At 49.7% G+C, this 23,560-nt stretch overlaps 1 protein-coding gene across 2 annotated transcripts in view; it reads right to left on the bottom strand.

Annotated features, from left to right (window-relative positions):
- LOC122545212 (nuclear factor of activated T-cells, cytoplasmic 4-like) overlaps positions 1–23,560 on the bottom strand; it is a 147,283-nt gene that overhangs the window by 5,899 nt on the left and 117,824 nt on the right. For both annotated transcript variants that reach the window (XM_087974887.1, XM_087974886.1), the window contains 2 exons: positions 5,717–5,843; positions 3,642–5,009 (listed from right to left, as the gene is read on the bottom strand). In XM_087974887.1, the coding sequence (XP_087831013.1) occupies positions 3,642–5,009; positions 5,717–5,843 (1,495 nt within the window). The remainder of the gene's footprint in view (positions 1–3,641; positions 5,010–5,716; positions 5,844–23,560) is intronic.

Raw genomic sequence — 23,560 nt, forward strand, 5'->3', positions numbered from 1 at the left:
TCAAACACACCCAGAGACAGGGACAGCACGGGGTTAGATACAGAGTAAAGCTCCCTCTACACTGTCCCCCCATCCCAGGGACAGGGACAGCACGGGGTTAGATACAGAGTAAAGCTCCCTCTACACTGTCCCCTCCATCCCAGGGACAGGGACAGCACGGGGCTAGATACAGAGTAAAGCTTCCTCTACACTGTCCCCCCCATCAAACACACCCAGAGACAGGGACAGCACGGGGTTAGATACAGAGTAAAGCTCCCTCTACACTGTCCACCCCCCATCCCAGGGACAGGGACAGCACGGGGTTAGATACAGAGTAAAGCTCCCTCTACACTGTCCCCCCATCAAACACTCCCAGGGACAGGGACAGCATGGGGTTAGATACAGAGTAAAGCTCCCTCTACACTGTCCCCCCCATCCCAGGGACAGGGACAGCACGGGGTTAGATACAGAGTAAAGCTCCCTCTACACTGTCCACCCCCCATCCCAGGGACAGGAACAGCACGGGGTTAGATACAGAGTAAAGCTCCCTCTACACTGTCCACTCCATCCCAGGGACATGGACAGCACGGGGTTAGATACAGAGTAAAGCTCCCTCTACACTGTCCCCCCATCCCAGGGACAGGGACAGCACGGGGTTAGATACAGAGTAAAGCTCCCTCTACACTGTCCCCCCCATCCCAGGGACAGGGACAGCACGGGGTTAGATACAGAGTAAAGCTCCCTCTACACTGTCCCCCCATCCCAGGGACAGGGACAGCACGGGGTTAGATACAGGGGAAAGCTCCCTCTACACTGTCTCCCCTTCCCAGAGACAGGGACAGCACGGGGTTAGATACAGAGTAAAGCTCCCTCTACACTGTCCCCCCATCCCAGGGACAGGGACAGCACGGGGTTAGATACAGAGTAAAGCTCCCTCTACACTGTCCCCCCCCCCATCCAGGGACAGGGACAGCACGGGGTTAGATACAGAGTAAAGCTCCCTCTACACTGTCCCCCCCCCATCCCAGGGACAGGGACAGCACGGGGTTAGATACAGAGTAAAGCTCCCTCTACACTGTCCACCCCATCCCAGGGACATGGACAGCACGGGGTTAGACACAGAGTAAAGCTCCCTCTACACTGTCCCCCCATCCCAGGGACAGGGACAGCACGGGGTTAGATACAGAGTAAAGCTCCCTCTACACTGTCCCCCCCATCCCAGGGACAGGGACAGCACGGGGTTAGATACAGAGTAAAGCTCCCTCTACACTATCCCCCCATCCCAGGGACAGGGACAGCATGGGGTTAGATACAGAGTAAAGCTCCCTCTACACTGTCCCCCTATCCCAGGGACAGGGACAGCACGTGGTTAGATACAGGGGAAAGCTCCCTCTACACTGTCTCCCCATCCCAGGGACAGGGACAGCACGGGGTTAGATACAGAGTAAAGCTCCCTCTACACTGTCCCGCCCATCAAACACTCCTCGGGACGGGGACAGCACGGGGTTAGATACAGAGTAAAGCTCCCTCTACACTGTCCCCCCATCAAACACTCCCAGGGACAGGGATAGCATGGGGTTAGATACAGAGTAAAGCTCCCTCTACACTGTCCCCCCATCCCAGGGACAGGGACAGCACGGGGTTAGATACAGAGTAAAGCTCCCTCTACACTGTCCCCCCCATCCCAGGGACAGGGACAGCATGGGGTTAGATACAGAGTAAAGCTCCCTCTACACTGTCCCCCCCCCCCATCCCAGGGACAGGGACAGCACGGGGTTAGATACAGAGTAAAGCTCCCTCTACACTGTCCCCCCCATCCCAGGGACAGAGACAGCACGGGGTTAGATACAGAGTAAAGCTCCCTCTACACTGTCCCCCCCCCCATCCCAGGGACAGGGACAGCACGGGGTTAGATACAGAGTAAAGCTCCCTCTACACTGTCCCCCCCATCCCAGGGACAGGGACAGCACGGGGTTAGATACAGAGTAAAGCTCCCTCTACACTGTACCCCCCCATCCCAGGGACAGGGACAGCATGGGGTTAGATACAGAGTAAAGCTCCCTCTACACTGTCCCCCCCCATCCCAGGGACAGGGACAGCACGGGGTTAGATACAGAGTAAAGCTCCCTCTACACTGTCCCCCCCATCCCAGGGACAGGGACAGCACGGGGTTAGATACAGAGTAAAGCTCCCTCTACACTGTCCCCCCATCAAACACTCCCAGGGACAGGGACAGCACGGGGTTAGATACAGAGTAAAGCTCCCTCTACACTGTCCCCCCATCAAACACTCCCAGGGACAGGGACAGCATGGGGTTAGATACAGAGTAAAGCTCCCTCTACACTGTCCCCCCCATCAAACACACCCAGAGACAGGGACAGCACGGGGTTAGATACAGAGTAAAGCTCCCTGTACACTGTCCCCCCATCCCAGGGACAGGGACAGCACGGGGTTAGATACAGAGTAAAGCTCCCTCTACACTGTCCCCTCCATCCCTGGGACAGGGACAGCACGGGGCTAGATACAGAGTAAAGCTTCCTCTACACTGTCCCCCCCATCAAACACACCCAGAGACAGGGACAGCACGGGGTTAGATACAGAGTAAAGCTCCCTCTACACTGTCCACTCCATCCCAGGGACATGGACAGCACGGGGTTAGATACAGAGTAAAGCTCCCTCTACACTGTCCCCCCATCCCAGGGACAGGGACAGCACGGGGTTAGATACAGGGGAAAACTCCCTCTACACTGTCCCCCCGGCATCACCCCCTCCCCAGGGACGGGGACAGCACGGGGTTAGATACAGAGTAAAGCTCCCTCTACACTGTCCCCCCCATCCCAGGGACAGGGACAGCACGGGGTTAGATACAGAGTAAAGCTCCCTCTACACTATCCCCCCATCCCAGGGACAGGGACAGCACGGGGTTAGATACAGAGTAAAGCTCACTCTACACTGTCCCCCCATCCCAGGGACAGGGACAGCACGGGGTTAGATACAGAGTAAAGCTCCCTCTACACTGTCCCCCCCCATCCAGGGACAGGGACAGCACGGGGTTAGATACAGAGTAAAGCTCCCTCTACACTGTCCCCCCCCATCCCAGGGACAGGGACAGCACGGGGTTAGATACAGAGTAAAGCTCCCTCTACACTGTCCACCCCATCCCAGGGACATGGACAGCACGGGGTTAGATACAGAGTAAAGCTCCCTCTACACTGTCCCCCCATCCCAGGGACAGGGACAGCACGGGGTTAGATACAGGGGAAAGCTTCCTCTGCACTGTCTCCCCATCCCAGGGACAGGGACAGCACGGGGTTAGATACAGAGTAAAGCTCCCTCTACACTGTCCCGCCCATCAAACACTCCCAGGGACAGGGATAGCATGGGGTTAGATACAGAGTAAAGCTCCCTCTACACTGTCCCCCCATCCCAGGGACAGGGACAGCACGGGGTTAGATACAGAGTAAAGCTCCCTCTACACTGTCCCCCCCCCATCCCAGGGACAGGGACAGCACGGGGTTAGATACAGAGTAAAGCTTCCTCTACACTGTCCCCCCCATCCCAGGGACAGGGACAGCACGGGGTTAGATACAGAGTAAAGCTTCCTCTACACTGCGCCCACTACCCCCCATCGTGGTCTCTGAGCTCTGCGAGCCCTCACTCACCATCATCCAGGGTGATGCCGTGAATGGAGATGGTTCGGAACGGGACCTCGCAATCGTGGATTCCCTGCTCCACCTCCTCGTTCTCCGTCCCCGTCTCTCCCTCCTGCTCCTCTCCGCCGCACCCAGCATCCGGTCTCCCCGGGCCCAGGCCTGCTCTCCACTTACCGACCCCCTGGGTGGGGCAGGGGCTGCTGCCGTTGAGCGGGGCCCAGGGATGTTGACCGCCGTCGGGCCTGCTCCCTGGCTGGTGTGCGGGGTCCGAGGGACGGCCCAGCGCCGGGAGCGGCCTCTCGTGGGCCTCCAGCATGCAGGCCGGGCGGTAGCCCTCAGCGCGGTTGCCGTGCGCCTCAGCATCCGGGCCGTAGGCCTCAGGCCTTGGACTGGAGCCCTCAGATCGGTTCCCATAGGCCTCAGGCCTGGGACTGTAGCCCTCAGCGCAGTTGCCGTGCACCTCAGCATCTGGGTCGTAGGCCTCAGGCCTTGGACTGTAGCCCTCAGATTGGTTCCCGTAGGCCTCAGGCCTGGGACTGTAGCCCTCGGAGCGGTTCCCGTAGGCCTCAGGCCTGGGACTGTAGCCCTCAGCACGGTTGCCGTAGGCCTCAGACCTTGGACTATAGACTTCAGCGCAATTGCCGTAGGCCTCAGGCCTGGGACTGCAGCCCTCAACGCGATTGCCATAGGCCTCAGGCATGGGACTGTAGCCCTCTGCGAGGTTCCCGTAGGCCTCAGGCCTGGGACTGTACCCCTCAGAGCGGATGTCGTAGGCCTCAGGCCTGGGACTGTACCCCTCGGAGCGGATGTCGTAGGCCTCAGGCCTGGGACTGTACCCCTCACAGCGGTTCCCGTAAGCCTCAGGCCTGGGACTGTAGGTCTCAGAATTATCGTCGTAGGTCCCGAGCCTGGGACTAAAGGTTTCGGTGCGGTTGCCGTGGGCCTCAGGCCTGGGACTGTACCCCTCAGAGCGGTTGCCGTGGGCCTCAGGCCTGGGACTGTACCCCTCAGAGCGGATGTCGAAGGCCTCAGGCCTGGGACTGGACCCCTCACAGCGGTTGCCGTGGGCCTCAGGCCTGGGACTGTACCCCTCAGAGTGGATGTCGAAGGCCTCAGGCCTGGGACTGTAGCCCTCAGAGCCGACGCCGTAGGCCTCGGAGAGTTTGCCGTAGGCCTCAGGCTCCGGGCCCGAGCCGGGGGGAGGCGGGAGGAAGCCGGGGGGTCCCGCTTCCTGCCTGTCTCGGGAGACCGGGCCGTGCTCCGCAGCCCCCAGCCACCCTTCCCCTCCAGGGGGCGAGCGGAACCCGGCTCTGGGACAGCACGGACTCTGGGCTCCCGGCTCCGACTCCTCGCTGGTGTCTTCCGTCTTGACGTGGACTGGGGGGGGGGGGGAGGGGGGGAGGGGGGGTGGGGGGAAGGCGAGAAAGAAAGCACAAATTGAGCACCAAAAACCGCACCCCCCCCACTCCCTCCCTCCACCCCACCCCCCGACGCTCAGTCGCAGCAGTGTGTACCGTCTACAAGACCCACTGCAGAACCTCACCGAGGGGCTCCTGAGACAGCACCTTCCCAAACCCCCCCCCCCACACCCCTCTACCATCTAGAAGGGGGTTAGGGGGGGGGGGGGCAGCAGATACACAGGGAACACCACCCCCCCTCCCCTCTCCCCAAACCACTCCCCGTCCCGGAATCTATCGGCCGTTCCATCCTGGGGTCAGAATCCTGGGATTTGCGCCCCCCCCCCCACTGAGGGGCATCGTGGGTCTACCCCACAGCACGTGGCTAAAATGGCAGCTCACCCCCTCCCCTCCCCTCCTCCCCAAGCATCGGGGTTGTGGGGATGGGTAGGGGAGGTCAACTAGGGATGGGGAGACACGGGTGGGGGGGGGCGATGTTTGCGAGGGATGCGTGTTCGTCGGATCTCGCGTCGTGCGATGGGGCGAGGCCGGTCCGCGTGGAACTGACGCTAGACGTCTCCCCGTGGGGTGGTTGACAAGGGGGGGGGGGGGGTGGGAGAACGAGAGAGGAAGCCCTCACCTCGCCCAGCTGCCCGTCACCGAGGGTCGGGGGGGGGAAGGACTTACCAGGGAGGTACCGAAAGGATTGGCACATGCTCCTCTTCCTCTTCCCATTACACACCAGGAAGCAGACCTGGACTGGGGCGCGCAGGGTCTGCTGGAGATACGGGGGAATCTCAGCGACCAGCAGGGACTGGGAGAGAGGGAGAGAGACAGAGAGAAGAGTGAGAGAGAGACAGAGAGAGAGAGAGAGAGACAGAGAGAGAGACAGAGATAGACAGAGACAGAGAGAGAGACAGAGAGAGAGACAGAAACAGAGAGACAGGGACAGAGAGAGAGAGAGAGAGAGACAGAGAGAGAGAGAGAGAGAGAGAGAGACTGAGAGAAGAGTGAGAGAGAGACAGAGAGAGAGAGAGACAGAGAGAAGAGTGAGAGAGAGAGAGAGAGAGAGAGAGACAGAGAGAGAGACAGTGAGAGAGAGACAGAGAGAGACAGAGAGAGAGACAGAGACAGACAGAGACAGAGAGAAAGAGACAGAGAGAGAGAGACAGAGAGAGTCAGAGAGAGAGAGAGAACACAGAGCTCAGTCAGCACACAGAACGCATTACAAATTGGACTCTGATTGAGGGATTCGGGGTGGTTTATATACAGATTAACAAATACCGCGGGAGTGAGTTACAGATTGGAATCCAATCGAGGGGTTCGGGGTGGTTTATATACAGAATAACAGATACCCGGGAGGGAGTTACAGACTGGAATCGAATCGAGGGGTTCGGGGTGGTTTATATACAGATTAACAGATACCCGGGAGGGAGTTACAGACTGGAATCTAATCGAGGGGTTCGGGGTGGTTTATTTGCAGAATAACAGATACCCTGGGAGGGAGTTACCGACTGGAATCTAATCGAGGGGTTCAGGGTGGTTTATATACAGAATAACAGATACCCCGGGAGTGAGTTACAGACGAGAGTCTAATCGAGGGGTTCGGGTGGTTTATATACAGAATAACAGATACCCCGGGAGGGAGTTACAGACTGGAATCTAATCGAGGGGTTCGGGGCGGGGTTTATATACAGAATAACAGATACCCGGGAGTGAGTTACAGACTGGAATCTAATCGAGGGGTTCGGGGTGGTTTATATACAGAATAACAGATACCCGGGAGGGAGTTACAGACTGGAATCTAATCGAGAGGTTCGGGATGGTTTATATACAAAATAACAGATACCCCGGGAGGGAGTTACAGACGAGAGTCTAATCGAGGGGTTCGGGGTGGTTTATACACAGAATAACAGATACCCCGGGAGGGAGTTACAGACTGGAATCTAATCGAGGGGTTCGGGGTGGTTTATATACAGAATAAGAGATACCCGGGTGTGAGTTACAGACTGGAATCTAATCGACGGGTTCGGGGTGGTTTATATACAGAATAACAGATACCCGGGAGGGAGTTACAGACTGGAATCTAATCGAGGAGTTCGGGGTGGTTTATATACAGAATAACAGATACCCGGGAGTGAGTTACAGACTGGAATCTAATCAAGGAGTTCGGGGTGGTTTATATACAGAATAACAGATACCCGGGCGGGATTTACAGATTGGAATCTAATCGAGGGGTTCGGGGTGGTTTATATACAGAATAACAGATACCCGGGAGGGAGTTACAGACTGGAATCTCATCGAGGGGGTCGGGGTGGTTTATATACAGAATAACAGATACACCGGGAGTGAGTTACAGACTGGAATCTAATCGAGGGGTTCGGGGTGGTTTATATACAGAATAACAGATACCCCGGGAGGAAGTTACAGACTGGAATCTAATCGAGGGGTTCGGGGTGGTTTATATACAGAATAACAGATACCCCGGGAGTGAGTTACAGACTGGAATCTAATCGAGGGGTTCGGGGTGGTTTATATACAGAATAACAGATACCCCGGGAGTGAGTTACAGACTGGAATCTAATCAAGGGGTTCGGGGTGGTTTATATACAGAATAACAGATACCCCGGGAGGAAGTTACAGACTGGAATCTAATCGAGGGGTTCGGGGTGGTTTATATACAGAATAACAGATACCCCGGGAGTGAGTTAGAGACTGGAATCTAATCGAGGGGTTCGGGGTGGTTTATATACAGAATAACAGATACCCCGGGAGGAAGTTACAGACTGGAATCTAATCGAGGGGTTTGGGGTGGTTTATATACAGAATAACAGATACCCGGGAGTGAGTTACAGACTGGAATCTAATCGAGGGGTTCGGGGTGGTTTATATACAGAATAACAGATACCCGGGAGTGAGTTACAGACTGGAATCTAATCGAGGGGTTCGGGGTGGTTTATATACAGAATAACAGATACCCGGGAGTGAGTTACAGACTGGAATCTAATCGAGGGATTCGGGGTGGTTTATATACAGAATAACAGATACCCGGGAGAGAGTTACAGACTGGAATCTAATCGAGGGCTTCGGGGTGGTTTATATACAGAATAACAGATACCCGGGAGAGAGTTACAGACTGGAATCTAATCGAGGGGTTCGGGGTGGTTTACAGAATAACAGATACCCGGGAGGGAGTTACAGACTGGAATCTAATCGAGTGGTTCGGGTGGTTTATATATAAAATAACAGATACCCGGGAGGGAGTTACAGACTGGAATCTAATCGAGGGGTTCGGGGTGGTTTATATACAGAATAACAGATACCCGGGAGGGAGTTACAGACTGGAATCTAATCGAGTGGTTCAGGGTGGTTTATATATAAAATAACAGATACCCGGGAGGGAGTTACAGACTGGAATCTAATCGAGGGGTTCGGGGTGGTTTTTATACAGAATAACAGATACCCGGGAGGGAGTTACAGACTGGAATCTAATCGAGGGGTTCGGGGTGGTTTATATACAGAATAACAGATACCCGGGAGGGAGTTACAGCCTGGAATCTAATCGAGGAGTTCGGGGTGGTTTATATACAGAATAACAGATACCCCGGGAGGGAGTTACAGACTGGAATCTAATCGAGGGGTTCGGGGTGGTTTATATACAGAATAACAGATACCCGGGAGGGAGTTACAGACTGGAATCTAATCGAGGGGTTCGGGGTGGTTTATATACAGTATAACAGATACCCCGGGAGTGAGTTACAGACTGGAATCTAATGGAGGGGTTCGGGGTGGTTTATATACAGAATAACAGATACCCGGGAGTGAGTTACAGACTGGAATCTAATCGAGGTGTTCGGGGTGGTTTATATACAGAATAACAGATACCCGGGAGTGAGTTGCAGACTGGAATCTAATCGAGGTGTTCGGGGTGGTTAATATACAGAATAACAGATACCCGGGAGGGAGTTACAGACTGGAATCTAATCGAGGGGTTCAGGGTGGTTTATATACAGAATAACAGATACCCGGGAGGGAGTTACAGACTGGAATATAATCGAGGGGTTCGGGATGGTTTATATACAGATTAACAAATACCGCGAGAGTGAGTTACAGACTGGAATCTAATCGAGGGGTTCGGGGTGGTTTATATACAGAATAAGAGATACCCCGGGAGGGAGTTACAGACTGGAATCTAATCGAGGGGTTCGGGTAGGTTTATATACAGAATAACAGATACCCGGGAGTGTGTTACAGACTGGAATCTAATCGAGGGGTTCGGGGTGGTTTATATACAGAATAACAGATACCCGGGAGTGGGTTACAGACTGGAATCTAATCGAGGGGTTCGGGGTGGTTTATATATAGAATAACAGATACCCCGGGAGGGAGTTACAGACTGGAATCTAATCGAGGGGTTCGGGTAGGTTTATATACAGATTAACAGATACCCGGGAGTGTGTTACAGACTGGAATCTAATCGAGGGGTTCGGGGTGGTTTATATACAGAATAACAGATACCCCGGGAGGGAGTTACAGACTGGAATCTAATCGAGGGGTTCGGGGTGGTTTATATACAGAATAACAGATACCCCGGGAGGGAGTTACAGACTGGAATCTAATCGAGGGGTTCGGGGTGGTTTATATACAGAATAACAGATACCCGGGAGGGAGTTACAGACTGGAATCTAATCGAGGGGTTCGGGGTGGTTTATATACAGAATAACAGATACCCGGGAGGGAGTTAATGACTGGAATCTAATCGAGGGGTTCAGGGTGGTTTATATACAGAATAACAGAGGGCCAGGAGGGAGTTACAGACTGGAATCTAATCGAGGGGTTCGGGGTGGTTTATATACAGAATAACAGATACCCGGGAGGGAGTTACAGACTGGAATCTAATCGAGGGGTTCGGGGTGGTTTATATACAGAATAACAGATACCCAGAAGGGAGTTACAGACTGGAATCTAATCGTGGGGTTCGGGGTGGTTTATATACAGAATAACAGATACCCGGGAGGGTGTGACAGACGAGAATCTAATCGAGGGGTTCGGGTGGTTTATATACAGAATAACAGATACCCGGGAGTGAGTTACAGACTGGAATCTAATCGAGGGGTTCGGGATGGTTTATATACAGATTAACAAATACCGCGGGAGTGAGTTACAGATTGGAATCTAATCGAGGGGTTCGGGTGGTTTATATACAGAATAACAGATACCCGGGAGTGAGTTACAGACTGGAATCTAATCGAGGGGTTCGGGATGGTTTATATACAGATTAACAAATACCGCGGGAGTGAGTTACAGATTGGAATCTAATCGAGTGGTTCGGGATGGTTTATATACAGAATAACAGATACCTGGGAGTGAGTTACAGACTGGAATCTAATCGAGGGGTTCGGTATGGTTTATATACAGAATAACAGATACCCGGGAGTGAGTTACAGACTGGAATCTAATCGAGGAGTTCGGGGTGGTTTATATACAGAATAACAGATACACGGGAGTGAGTTACAGACTGGAATCTAATCGAGGGGTTCGGGGTTGTTTATATACAGAATAACAGATACCCGGGAGGGAGTTACAGACTGGAATCTAATCGAGGGGTTCGGGGTGGTTTATATACAGAATAACAGATACCCGGGAGTGAGTTACAGACTGGAATCTAATCGAGGGGTTCGGGATGGTTTATATACAGATTAACAAATACCGCGGGAGTGAGTTACAGATTGGAATCTAATCGAGTGGTTCGGGATGGTTTATATACAGAATAACAGATACCCGGGAGTGAGTTACAGACTGGAATCTAATCGAGGGGTTCGGGGTGGTTTATATACAGATTAACAGATACCCGGGAGGGAGTTACAGACTGGAATCTAATCGACGGGTTCGGGGTGGTTTATATATGGAATAACAGATACCCGGGAGTGAGTTACAGACTGGAATCCAATCGAGGGGTTCGGGGCGGATTATATACAGAATAACAGATACACGGGAGTGAGTTACAGACTGGAATCTAATCGAGGGGTTCGGGGTGGTTTATATACAGAATAACAGATACCCGGGAGGGAGTTACAGACGAGAATCTAATCGAGGGGTTCGGGGTGGTTTATATACAGAATAACAGATACCCGGGAGTGAGTTACAGACTGGAATCTAATCGAGAGGTTCGGGGTGATGAAGATAGACAATAACAGATACCCGGGAGGGAGTTACAGACGAGAATCTAATCGAGGGGTTCAGGGTGGTTTATACACAGAATAACAGATACCCGGGAGGGAGTTACAGACTGGAATCTAATCGAGGGGTTCGGGGTGGTTTATATTCAGAATAACAGATACCCGGGAGTGAGTTACAGACTGGAATCAAATCAAGGGGTTCGGGGTGGTTTATATACAGAATAACAGACACCCGGGAGTGAGTTACAGACTGGAATATAATCGAGGGGTTCAGGGTGGTTTATATACAGAATAACAGATACCAGGAGGGAGTTACAGACTGGAATCTAATCGAGGGGTTCAGGGTGGTTTATATACAGAATAACAGATACTCGGGAGGGAGTTACAGACTGGAATCTAATCGAGGGGTTGTGGTGGTTTATATACAGAATAACAGATACCCGGGAGTGAGTTACAGACTGGAATATAATCGAGGGGTTCGGGGTGGTTTACATGCAGAATAACAGATACCCGGGAGGGAGTTACAGACTGGAATCTAATCGAGTGGTTCGGGGTGGTTTATATACAGAATAACAGATACCAGGAGGGAGTTACAGACTGGAATCTAATCGAGGGGTTCAGGGTGGTTTATATACAGAATAACAGATACTCGGGAGGGAGTTACAGACTGGAATCTAATCGAGGGGTTGTGGTGGTTTATATACAGAATAACAGATACCCGGGAGTGAGTTACAGACTGGAATCTAATCGAGGGGTTCGGGGTGGTTTATATACAGAATAACAGATACACGGGAATGAGTTTCAGACTGGAATCTAATCGAGGGGTTCGGGGTGATTATATACAGAATAACAGATACCCAGGAGTGAGTTACAGACTGGAATCTAATCGAGGGGTTCGGGGTGGTTTATATACAGAATAACAGATACCCGGGAGGGAGTTACAGACTGGAATCTAATCGAGGGGTTCGGGGTGGTTTATATACAGAATAACAGATACCCGGGAGGGAGTTACAGCCTGGAATCTAATCGAGGAGTTCGGGGTGGTTTATATACAGAATAACATATACCCCGGGAGGGAGTTACAGACTGGAATCGAATCGAGGGGTTCGGGGTGGTTTATATACAGAATAACAGATACCCGGGAGGGAGTTACAGACTGGAATCTAATCGAGGGGTTCGGGGTGGTTTATATACAGAATAACAGATACCCGGGAGGGTGTGACAGACGAGAATCTAATCGAGGGGTTCGGGTGGTTTATATACAGATTAACAAATACCGCGGGAGTGAGTTACAGATTGGAATCTAATCGAGGGGTTCGGGGTGGTTTATATACAGAATAACAGATACCCAGAAGGGAGTTACAGACTGGAATCTAATCGTGGGGTTCGGGGTGGTTTATATACAGAATAACAGATACCCGGGATGGTGTGACAGACGAGAATCTAATCGAGGGGTTCGGGTGGTTTATATACAGAATAACAGATACCCGGGAGTGAGTTACAGACTGGAATCTAATCGAGGGGTTCGGGATGGTTTATATACAGATTAACAAATACCGCGGGAGTGAGTTACAGATTGGAATCTAATCGAGGGGTTCGGGGTGGTTTATATACAGAATAACAGATACCCGGGAGTGAGTTACAGACTGGAATCTAATCGAGGAGTTCGGGGTGGTTTATATACAGAATAACAGATACACGGGAGTGAGGTACAGACTGGAATCTAATCGAGGGTTTCGGGGTGGTTTATATACAGAATAACAGATACCCGGGAGGGAGTTACAGACTGGAATCTAATCGACGGGTTCGGGGTGGTTTATATACAGAATAACAGATACCCCGGGAGGGAGTTACAGACTGGAATCTAATCGAGGGGTTCGGGGTGGTTTATATACAGATTAACAGATACCCGGGAGGGAGTTACAGACTGGAATCTAATCGACGGGTTCGGGGTGGTTTATATATGGAATAACAGATACCCGGGAGGGAGTGACAGACTGGAATATAATCGATGTGTTCGGGGTGGTTTATATACAGAATAACAGATACCCGGGAGTGAGTTACAGACTGGAATCTAATCGAGGGGTTCGGGGTGGTTTATATACAGAATAACAGATACCCGGGAGGGAGTTACAGACGAGAATCTAATCGAGGGGTTCGGGGTGGTTTATATACAGAATAACAGATACCCGGGAGTGAGTTACAGACTGGAATCTAATCGAGGGGTTCGGGTAGGTTTATATACAGAATAACAGATACCCGGGAGTGTGTTACAGACTGGAATCTAATCGAGGGGTTCGGGGCGGATTATATACAGAATAACAGATACCCGGGAGTGAGTTACAGACTGGAATCTAATCGAGGGGTTCGGGGTGGTTTATATACAGAATAACAGATACCCGGGAGTGAGTTACAGACTGGAATCTAATCGAGGGGTTCGGGTAGGTTTATATACAGAATAACAGATACCCGGGAGTGTGTTACAGACTGGAATCTAATCGAGGGGTTCGGTGTGGTTTATATACAGAATAACAGATACCCGGGAGTGAGTTACAGACTGGAATCTAATCGAGGTGTTCGGGATGGTTTATATACAGAATAACAGATACCCGGGAGGGAGTTACAGACTGGAATCAAATCAAGGGGTTCGGGGTGGTTTATATACAGAATAACAGACACCCGGTAGGGAGTTACAGACTGGAATCTAATCGAGGGGTTCGGGGTGGTTTATATACAGAATAACAGATACCCGGGAGGGAGTTACAGCCTGGAATCTAATCGAGGAGTTCGGGGTGGTTTATATACAGAATAACATATACCCCGGGAGGGAGTTACAGACTGGAATCGAATCGAGGGGTTCGGGGTGGTTTATATACAGAATAACAGATACCCGGGAGGGAGTTACAGACTGGAATCTAATCGAGGGGTTCGGGGTGGTTTATATACAGAATAACAGATACCCGGGAGGGTGTGACAGACGAGAATCTAATCGAGGGGTTCGGGTGGTTTATATACAGAATAACAGATACCCGGGAGTGAGTTACAGACTGGAATCTAATGGAGGGGTTCGGGGTGGTTTATATACAGAATAACAGATACCCGGGAGTGAGTTACAGACTGGAATCTAATCGAGGGGTTCGGGGTGGTTTATATACAGATTAACAAATACCGCGAGAGTGAGTTACAGATTGGAATCTAATCGAGGGGTTCGGGGTGGTTTATATACAGAATAAGAGATACCCGGGAGGGAGTTACAGACTGGAATATAATCGAGGGGTTCGGGGTGGTTTATATACAGAATAACAGATACCCGGGTGTGAGTTACAGACTGGAATCTAATCGACGGGTTCGGGGTGGTTTATATACAGAATAACAGATACCCGGGAGTGAGTTACAGACTGGAATCGAATCGAGGGGTTCGGGGTGGTATATATACAGAATAACAGATACCCGGGAGGGAGTTTCAGACTGGAATCTAATCGAGGGGTTCGGGGTGGTTTATATACAGAATAACAGATACCCGGGAGGGAGTTACAGACTGGAATATAATCGAGGGGTTTGGGATGGTTGATATACAGAATAACAGATACCCGGGAGGGAGTTACAGACTGGAATCTAATCGAGGGGTTCCGGGTGGTTTATATACAGAATAACAGATACCCCGGGAGAGAGTTACAGACTGGAATCTAATCGAGGGGTTCGGGTAGGTTTATATACAGAATAACAGATACCCGGGAGTGTGTTACAGACTGGAATCTAATCGAGGGGTTCGGGGTGGTTTATATACAGAATAACAGATACCCCGGGAGGGAGTTACAGACTGGAATCTAATCGAGGGGTTCGGGGTGGTTTATATACAGAATAACAGACACCCCGGGAGGGAGTTACAGACTGGAATCTAATCGAGGGGTTTGGGGTGGGTTATATACAGAATAACAGATACCCGTGAGGGAGTTACAGACTGGAATCTAATCGAGGGGTTCGGGGTGGTTTATATACAGAATAACAGATACCCGGGAGGGAGTTACAGACTGGAATCTAATCGAGGGGTTCAGGGTGGTTTATATACAGAATAACAGAGAGCCAGGAGGGAGTTACAGACTGGAATCTAATCGAGGGGTTCGGGGTGGTTTATATACAGAATAACAGATACCCGGGAGGGAGTTACAGACTGGAATCTAATCGAGGGGTTCGGGGTGGTTTATATACAGAATAACAGATACCCGGAAGGGAGTTACAGACTGGAATCTAATCGAGGGGTTCGGGATGGTTTATATACAGAATAACAGATACCCGGAAGGGAGTTACAGACTGGAATCTAATCGAGGGGTTCGGGGTGGTTTATATACAGAATAACAGATACCCGGGAGGGAGTTACAGACTGGAATCTAATCGAGGAGTTCGGGGTGGTTTATATACAGAATAACAGATACACGGGAGTGAGTTACAGACTGGAATCTAATCGAGGGGTTCGGGGTTGTTTATATACATAATAACAGATACCCGGGAGGGTGTTACAGACTGGAATCTAATCGAGGGGTTCGGGTGGTTTATATACAGATTAACAGATACCCGGGAGGGAGTTACAGACTGGAATCTAATCGAGGGGTTCGGTATGGTTTATATACAGAATCACAGATACCCGGGAGTGAGTTACAGACTGGAATCTAATCGAGGGGTTCGGGGTGGTTTATATACAGAATAACAGATACCCGGGAGGGAGTTACAGACGAGAATCTAATCGAGGGGTTCGGGGTGGTTTATATACAGAATAACAGATACCCGGCAGGGAGTTACAGACTGGAATCTAATCGAGGGGTTCGGGGTGGTTTATATACAGAATAAGAGATACCCGGGAGGGAGTTACAGACGAGAGTCTAATCGAGGGGTTCAGGGTGGTTTATACACAGAATAACAGATACCCGGGAGGGAGTTACAGACTGGAATCTAATCGAGGGGTTCGGGGTGGTCTATATACAGAATAACAGATACCCGGGAGGGAGTTACAGACTGGAATCTAATCGAGGGCTTCGGGGTGGTTAATATACAGAATAACAGATACCCGGGAGGGAGTTACAGACTGGAATCAAATCAAGGGGTTCGGGGTGGTTTATATACAGAATAACAGACACCCGGGAGTGAGTTACAGACTGGAATCTAATCGAGGTGTTCGGGATGGTTTATATACAGAATAACAGATACCCAGGAGGGAGTTACAGACTGGAATCTAATCGAGGGGTTCAGGGTGGTTTATATACAGAATAACAGATACCCGGGAGGGTGTGACAGACGAGAATCTAATCGAGGGGTTCGGGGTGGTTTATATACAGAATAACAGATACCCGGGAGGGTGTGACAGACGAGAATCTAATCGAGGGGTTCGGGTGGTTTATATACAGAATAACAGATACCCGGGAGTGAGTTACAGACTGGAATCTAATGGAGGGGTTCGGGGTGGTTTATATACAGAATAACAGATACCCGGGAGTGAGTTACAGACTGGAATCTAATCGAGGGGTTCGGGGTGGTTTATATACAGATTAACAAATACCGCGAGAGTGAGTTACAGATTGGAATCTAATCGAGGGGTTCGGGGTGGTTTATATACAGAATAAGAGATACCCGGGAGGGAGTTACAGACTGGAATATAATCGAGGGGTTCGGGGTGGTTTATATACAGAATAACAGATACCCGGGTGTGAGTTACAGACTGGAATCTAATCGACGGGTTCGGGGTGGTTTATATACAGAATAACAGATACCCGGGAGTGAGTTACAGACTGGAATCGAATCGAGGGGTTCGGGGTGGTTTATATACAGAATAACAGATACCCGGGAGGGAGTTACAGACTGGAATATAATCGAGGGGTTTGGGATGGTTGATATACAGAATAACAGATACCCGGGAGTGAGTTACAGACTGGAATCTAATCGAGGGGTTCCGGGTGGTTTATATACAGAATAACAGATACCCGGGAGGGAGTTTCAGACTGGAATCTAATCGAGGGGTTCGGGGTGGTTTATATACAGAATAACAGATACCCGGGAGGGAGTTACAGACTGGAATATAATCGAGGGGTTTGGGATGGTTGATATACAGAATAACAGATACCCGGGAGGGAGTTACAGACTGGAATCTAATCGAGGGGTTCTGGGTGGTTTATATACAGAATAACAGATACCCCGGGAGAGAGTTACAGACTGGAATCTAATCGAGGGGTTCGGGTAGGTTTATATACAGAATAACAGATACCCGGGAGTGTGTTACAGACTGGAATCTAATCGAGGGGTTCGGGGTGGTTTATATACAGAATAACAGATACCCCGGGAGGGAGTTACAGACTGGAATCTAATCGAGGGGTTCGGGGTGGTTTATATACAGAATAACAGACACCCCGGGAGGGAGTTACAGACTGGAATCTAATCGAGGGGTTTGGGGTGGGTTATATACAGAATAACAGATACCCGTGAGGGAGTTACAGACTGGAATCTAATCGAGGGGTTCGGGGTGGTTTATATACAGAATAACAGATACCCGGGAGGGAGTTACAGACTGGAATCTAATCGAGGGGTTCAGGGTGGTTTATATACAGAATAACAGAGAGCCAGGAGGGAGTTACAGACTGGAATCTAATCGAGGGGTTCGGGGTGGTTTATATACAGAATAACAGATACCCGGGAGGGAGTTACAGACTGGAATCTAATCGAGGGGTTCGGGGTGGTTTATATACAGAATAACAGATACCCGGAAGGGAGTTACAGACTGGAATCTAATCGAGGGGTTCGGGGTGGTTTATATACAGAATAACAGATACCCGGGAGTGAGTTACAGACTGGAATATAATCGAGGGGTTTGGGGTGGTTTATATACAGATTAACAAATACCGCGGGAGTGAGTTACAGATTGGAATCTAATCGAGGAGTTCGGGGTGGTTTATATACAGAATAACAGATACACGGGAGTGAGTTACAGACTGGAATCTAATCGAGGGGTTCGGGGTTGTTTATATACAGAATAACAGATACCCGGGAGGGTGTTACAGACTGGAATCTAATCGAGGGGTTCGGGTGGTTTATATACAGATTAACAGATACCCGGGAGGGAGTTACAGACTGGAATCTAATCAAGGGGTTCGGGGCGGTTTATATACAGAATCACAGATACCCGGGAGTGAGTTACAGACTGGAATCTAATCGAGGGGTTCGGGGTGGTTTATATACAGAATAACAGATACCCGGGAGGGAGTTACAGACGAGAATCTAATCGAGGGGTTCGGGGTGGTTTATATACAGAATAACAGATACCCGGGAGTGAGTTACAGACTGGAATCTAATCGAGAGGTTCGGGGTGATTAAGATAGAGAATAACAGATACCCGGGAGGGAGTTACAGACGAGAATCTAATCGAGGGGTTCAGGGTGGTTTATACACAGAATAACAGATACCCGGGAGGGAGTTACAGACTGGAATGTAATCGAGGGGTTCGGGGTGGTTTATATTCAGAATAACAGAAACCCGGGAGTGAGTTACAGACTGGAATCAAATCGAGGGGTTCGGGGTGGTTTACATGCAGAATAACAGATACCCGGGAGGGAGTTACAGACTGGAATCTAATCGAGGGGTTCAGGGTGGTTTATATAGAGAATAACAGATACCCGGGAGTGAGTTACAGACTGGAATCTAATCGAGGGGTTCAGGGTGATTTATATCCAGAATAACAGATACCCCGGGAGTGAGTTACAGACTGGAATCTAATCGAGGGGTTCGGGGTGGTTTATATACAGAATAACAGATACCCCGGGAGGGAGTTACAGACTGGAATCTAATCGAGGGGTTCGGGGTGGTTTATATACAGAATAACAGATACCCGGGAGTGAGTTACAGACTGGAATCTAATCGAGGGGTTGTGGTGGTTTATATACAGAATAACAGATACCCGGGAGTGAGTTACAGACTGGAATCTAATCGAGGGGTTCGGGGTGGTTTATATACAGAATAACAGATACACGGGAATGAGTTACAGACTGGAATCTAATCGAGGGGTTCGGGGTGATTATATACAGAATAACAGATACCCAGGAGTGAGTTACAGACTGGAATCTAATCGAGGGGTTCGGGGTGGTTTATATACAGAATAACAGATACCCGGGAGGGAGTTACAGACTGGAATCTAATCGAGGGGTTCGGGGTGGTTTATATACAGAATAACAGATACCCGGGAGTGAGTTACAGACTGGAATCTAATCGAGGGGTTCGGGGGGGGTTTATATACAGAATAACAGATACCCGGGAGGGAGTTACAGACTAGAATCTAATCGAGGGGTTCGGGGTGGTTTATATACAGAATAACAGATACCCGGGAGGGAGTTACAGACAGGAATCGAATCGAGGGGCTCGGGGTGGTTTATATACAGAATAACAGATACCCGGGAGGGAGTTACAGACTGGAATCTAATCGAGGGGTTCAGGGTGGTTTATATACAGAATAACAGATACCCGGGAGGGAGTTACAGACTGGAATCTAATCGAGGGGTTCGGGGTGGTTTATATACAGAATAACAGATACCTGGGAGGGAGTTACAGACAGAAATCTAATCGAGGGGTTCTGGGTGGTTTATATACAGAATAACAGATACCCGGGAGGGAGTTACAGACTGGAATCTAATCGAGGGTTTCGGGGTGGTTTATATACAGAATAACAGATACCCGGGAGGGAGTTACAGCCTGGAATCTTATCGAGGGGTTCGGGGTGGTTTATATACATAATAACAGATACCCGGGAGGGAGTATCAGACTGGAATCTAATCGAGGGGATCGGGGTGGTTTATATACAGAATAACAGATACCCCGGGAGGGAGTTACAGACTGGAATCTAATCGAGGGGTTCGGGTAGGTTTATATACAGAATAACAGATACCCGGGAGGGAGTTACAGACTGGAATCTAATCGAGGGGTTCAGGGTGGTTTATATACAGAATAACAGATACCCCGGGAGGGAGTTACAGACTGGAATCTCATCGAGGGGTTCGGGGTGGTTTATATACAGAATAACAGATACCCAGGTGGGAGTTACAGACTGGTATCTAATCGAGGGGATCGGGGTGGTTTATATAGAGAATAACAGATACCCGGGAGGGAGTTACAGACTGGAATCTAATCGAGGGTTTCAGGGTGATTTATATCCAGAATAACAGATACCCCGGGAGTGAGTTACAGACTGGAATCTAATCGAGGGGTTCGGGGTGGTTTATATACAGAATAACAGATACCCCGGGAGGGAGTTACAGACTGGAATCTAATCGAGGGGTTCGGGGTGGTTTATACACAGAATAAGAGATACCCGGGAGGGAGTTACAGACTGGAATATAATCGAGGGGTTCGGGGTGGTTTATATACAGAATAACAGATACCCGGGAGGGAGTTACAGACTGGAATCTAATCGAGGGGTTCGGGGTGGTTTATATACAGAATAACAGATACCCGGAAGGGAGTTACAGACTGGAATCTAATCGAGGGGTTCGGGGTGGTTTATATACAGAATAACAGATACCCGGGAGGGAGTTACAGACTGGAATCTAATCGAGGAGTTCGGGGTGGTTTATATACAGAATAACAGATACACGGGAGTGAGTTACAGACTGGAATCTAATCGAGGGGTTCGGGGTTGTTTATATACAGAATAACAGATACCCGGGAGGGTGTTACAGACTGGAATCTAATCGAGGGGTTCGGGTGGTTTATATACAGATTAACAGATACCCGGGAGGGAGTTACAGACTGGAATCTAATCGAGGGGTTCGGGGCGGTTTATATACAGAATCACAGATACCCGGGAGTGAGTTACAGACTGGAATCTAATCGAGGGGTTCGGGGTGGTTTATATACAGAATAACAGATACCCGGGAGGGAGTTACAGACGAGAATCTAATCGAGGTGTTCGGGATGGTTTATATACAGAATAACAGATACCCGGGAGGGAGTTACAGACTGGAATCTAATCGAGGGGTTCGGGGTGGTTTATATACAGAATAACAGATACCCGGGAGGGAGTTACAGACGAGAGTCTAATCGAGGGGTTCAGGGTGGTTTATACACAGAATAACAGATACCCGGGAGGGAGTTACAGACTGGAATCTAATCGAGGGGTTCGGGGTGGTTTATATACAGAATAACAGATACCCGGGAGGGAGTTACAGACTGGAATCTAATCGAGGGCTTCGGGGTGGTTAATATACAGAATAACAGATACCCGGGAGGGAGTTACAGACTGGAATCAAATCAAGGGGTTCGGGGTGGTTGAAAACAGAATAACAGACACCCGGGAGTGAGTTACAGACTGGAATCTAATCGAGGGGTTCAGGGTGGTTTATATACAGAATAACAGATACCCGGGAGGGAGTTACAGACTGGAATCTAATGGAGGGGTTCGGGGTGGTTTATATACAGAATAACAGATACCCGGGAGTGAGTTACAGACTGGAATCTAATCGAGGGGTTCGGGGTGGTTTATATACAGATTAACAAATACCGCGAGAGTGAGTTACAGATTGGAATCTAATCGAGGGGTTCGGGGTGATTTATATACAGAATAAGAGATACCCGGGAGGGAGTTACAGACTGGAATATAATCGAGGGGTTCGGGGTGGTTTATATACAGAATAACAGATACCCGGGTGTGAGTTACAGACTGGAATCTAATCGACGGGTTCGGGGTGGTTTATATACAGAATAACAGATACCCGGGAGTGAGTTACAGACTGGAATCGAATCGAGGGGTTCGGGGTGGTTTATATACAGAATAACAGATACCCGGGAGGGAGTTACAGACTGGAATATAATCGAGGGGTTTGGGATGGTTGATATACAGAATAACAGATACCCGGGAGTGAGTTACAGACTGGAATCTAATCGAGGGGTTCCGGGTGGTTTATATACAGAATAACAGATACCCGGGAGGGAGTTTCAGACTGGAATCTAATCGAGGGGTTCGGGGTGGTTTATATACAGAATAACAGATACCCGGGAGGGAGTTACAGACTGGAATATAATCGAGGGGTTTGGGATGGTTGATATACAGAATAACAGATACCCGGGAGGGAGTTACAGACTGGAATCTAATCGAGGGGTTCTGGTGGTTTGTATACAGAATAACAGATACCCCGGGAGAGAGTTACAGACTGGAATCTAATCGAGGGGTTCGGGTAGGTTTATATACAGAATAACAGATACCCGGGAGTGTGTTACAGACTGGAATCTAATCGAGGGGTTCGGGGTGGTTTATATACAGAATAACAGATACCCCGGGAGGGAGTTACAGACTGGAATCTAATCGAGGGGTTCGGGGTGGTTTATATACAGAATAACAGACACCCCGGGAGGGAGTTACAGACTGGAATCTAATCGAGGGGTTTGGGGTGGGTTATATACAGAATAACAGATACCCGTGAGGGAGTTACAGACTGGAATCTAATCGAGGGGTTCGGGGTGGTTTATATACAGAATAACAGATACCCGGGAGGGAGTTACAGACTGGAATCTAATCGAGGGGTTCAGGGTGGTTTATATACAGAATAACAGAGAGCCAGGAGGGAGTTACAGACTGGAATCTAATCGAGGGGTTCGGGGTGGTTTATATACAGAATAACAGATACCCGGGAGGGAGTTACAGACTGGAATCTAATCGAGGGGTTCGGGGTGGTTTATATACAGAATAACAGATACCCGGAAGGGAGTTACAGACTGGAATCTAATCGAGGGGTTCGGGGTGGTTTATATACAGAATAACAGATACCCGGGAGTGAGTTACAGACTGGAATATAATCGAGGGGTTTGGGGTGGTTTATATACAGATTAACAAATACCGCGGGAGTGAGTTACAGATTGGAATCTAATCGAGGGGTTTGGGGTGGTTTATATACAGAATAACAGATACCCGGGAGTGAGTTACAGACTGGAATCTAATCGAGGGGTTCGGGGTGGTTTATATACAGAATAACAGATACCCAGGAGGGAGTTACAGACTGGAATCTAATCGAGGAGTTCGGGGTGGTTTATATACAGAATAACAGATACACGGGAGTGAGTTACAGACTGGAATCTAATCGAGGGGTTCGGGGTTGTTTATATACAGAATAACAGATACCCGGGAGGGTGTTACAGACTGGAATCTAATCGAGGGGTTCGGGTGGTTTATATACAGATTAACAGATACCCGGGAGGGAGTTACAGACTGGAATCTAATCGAGGGGTTCGGGGCGGTTTATATACAGAATCACAGATACCCGGGAGTGAGTTACAGACTGGAATCTAATCGAGGGGTTCGGGGTGGTTTATATGCAGAATAACAGATACC

Source organism: Chiloscyllium plagiosum, unplaced genomic scaffold (assembly GCF_037043375.1).
Source record: "Chiloscyllium plagiosum isolate Xiang-an unplaced genomic scaffold, Cpla_swu_hap1 HiC_scaffold_27, whole genome shotgun sequence".
Lineage (NCBI taxonomy): Eukaryota > Metazoa > Chordata > Chondrichthyes > Orectolobiformes > Hemiscylliidae > Chiloscyllium > Chiloscyllium plagiosum.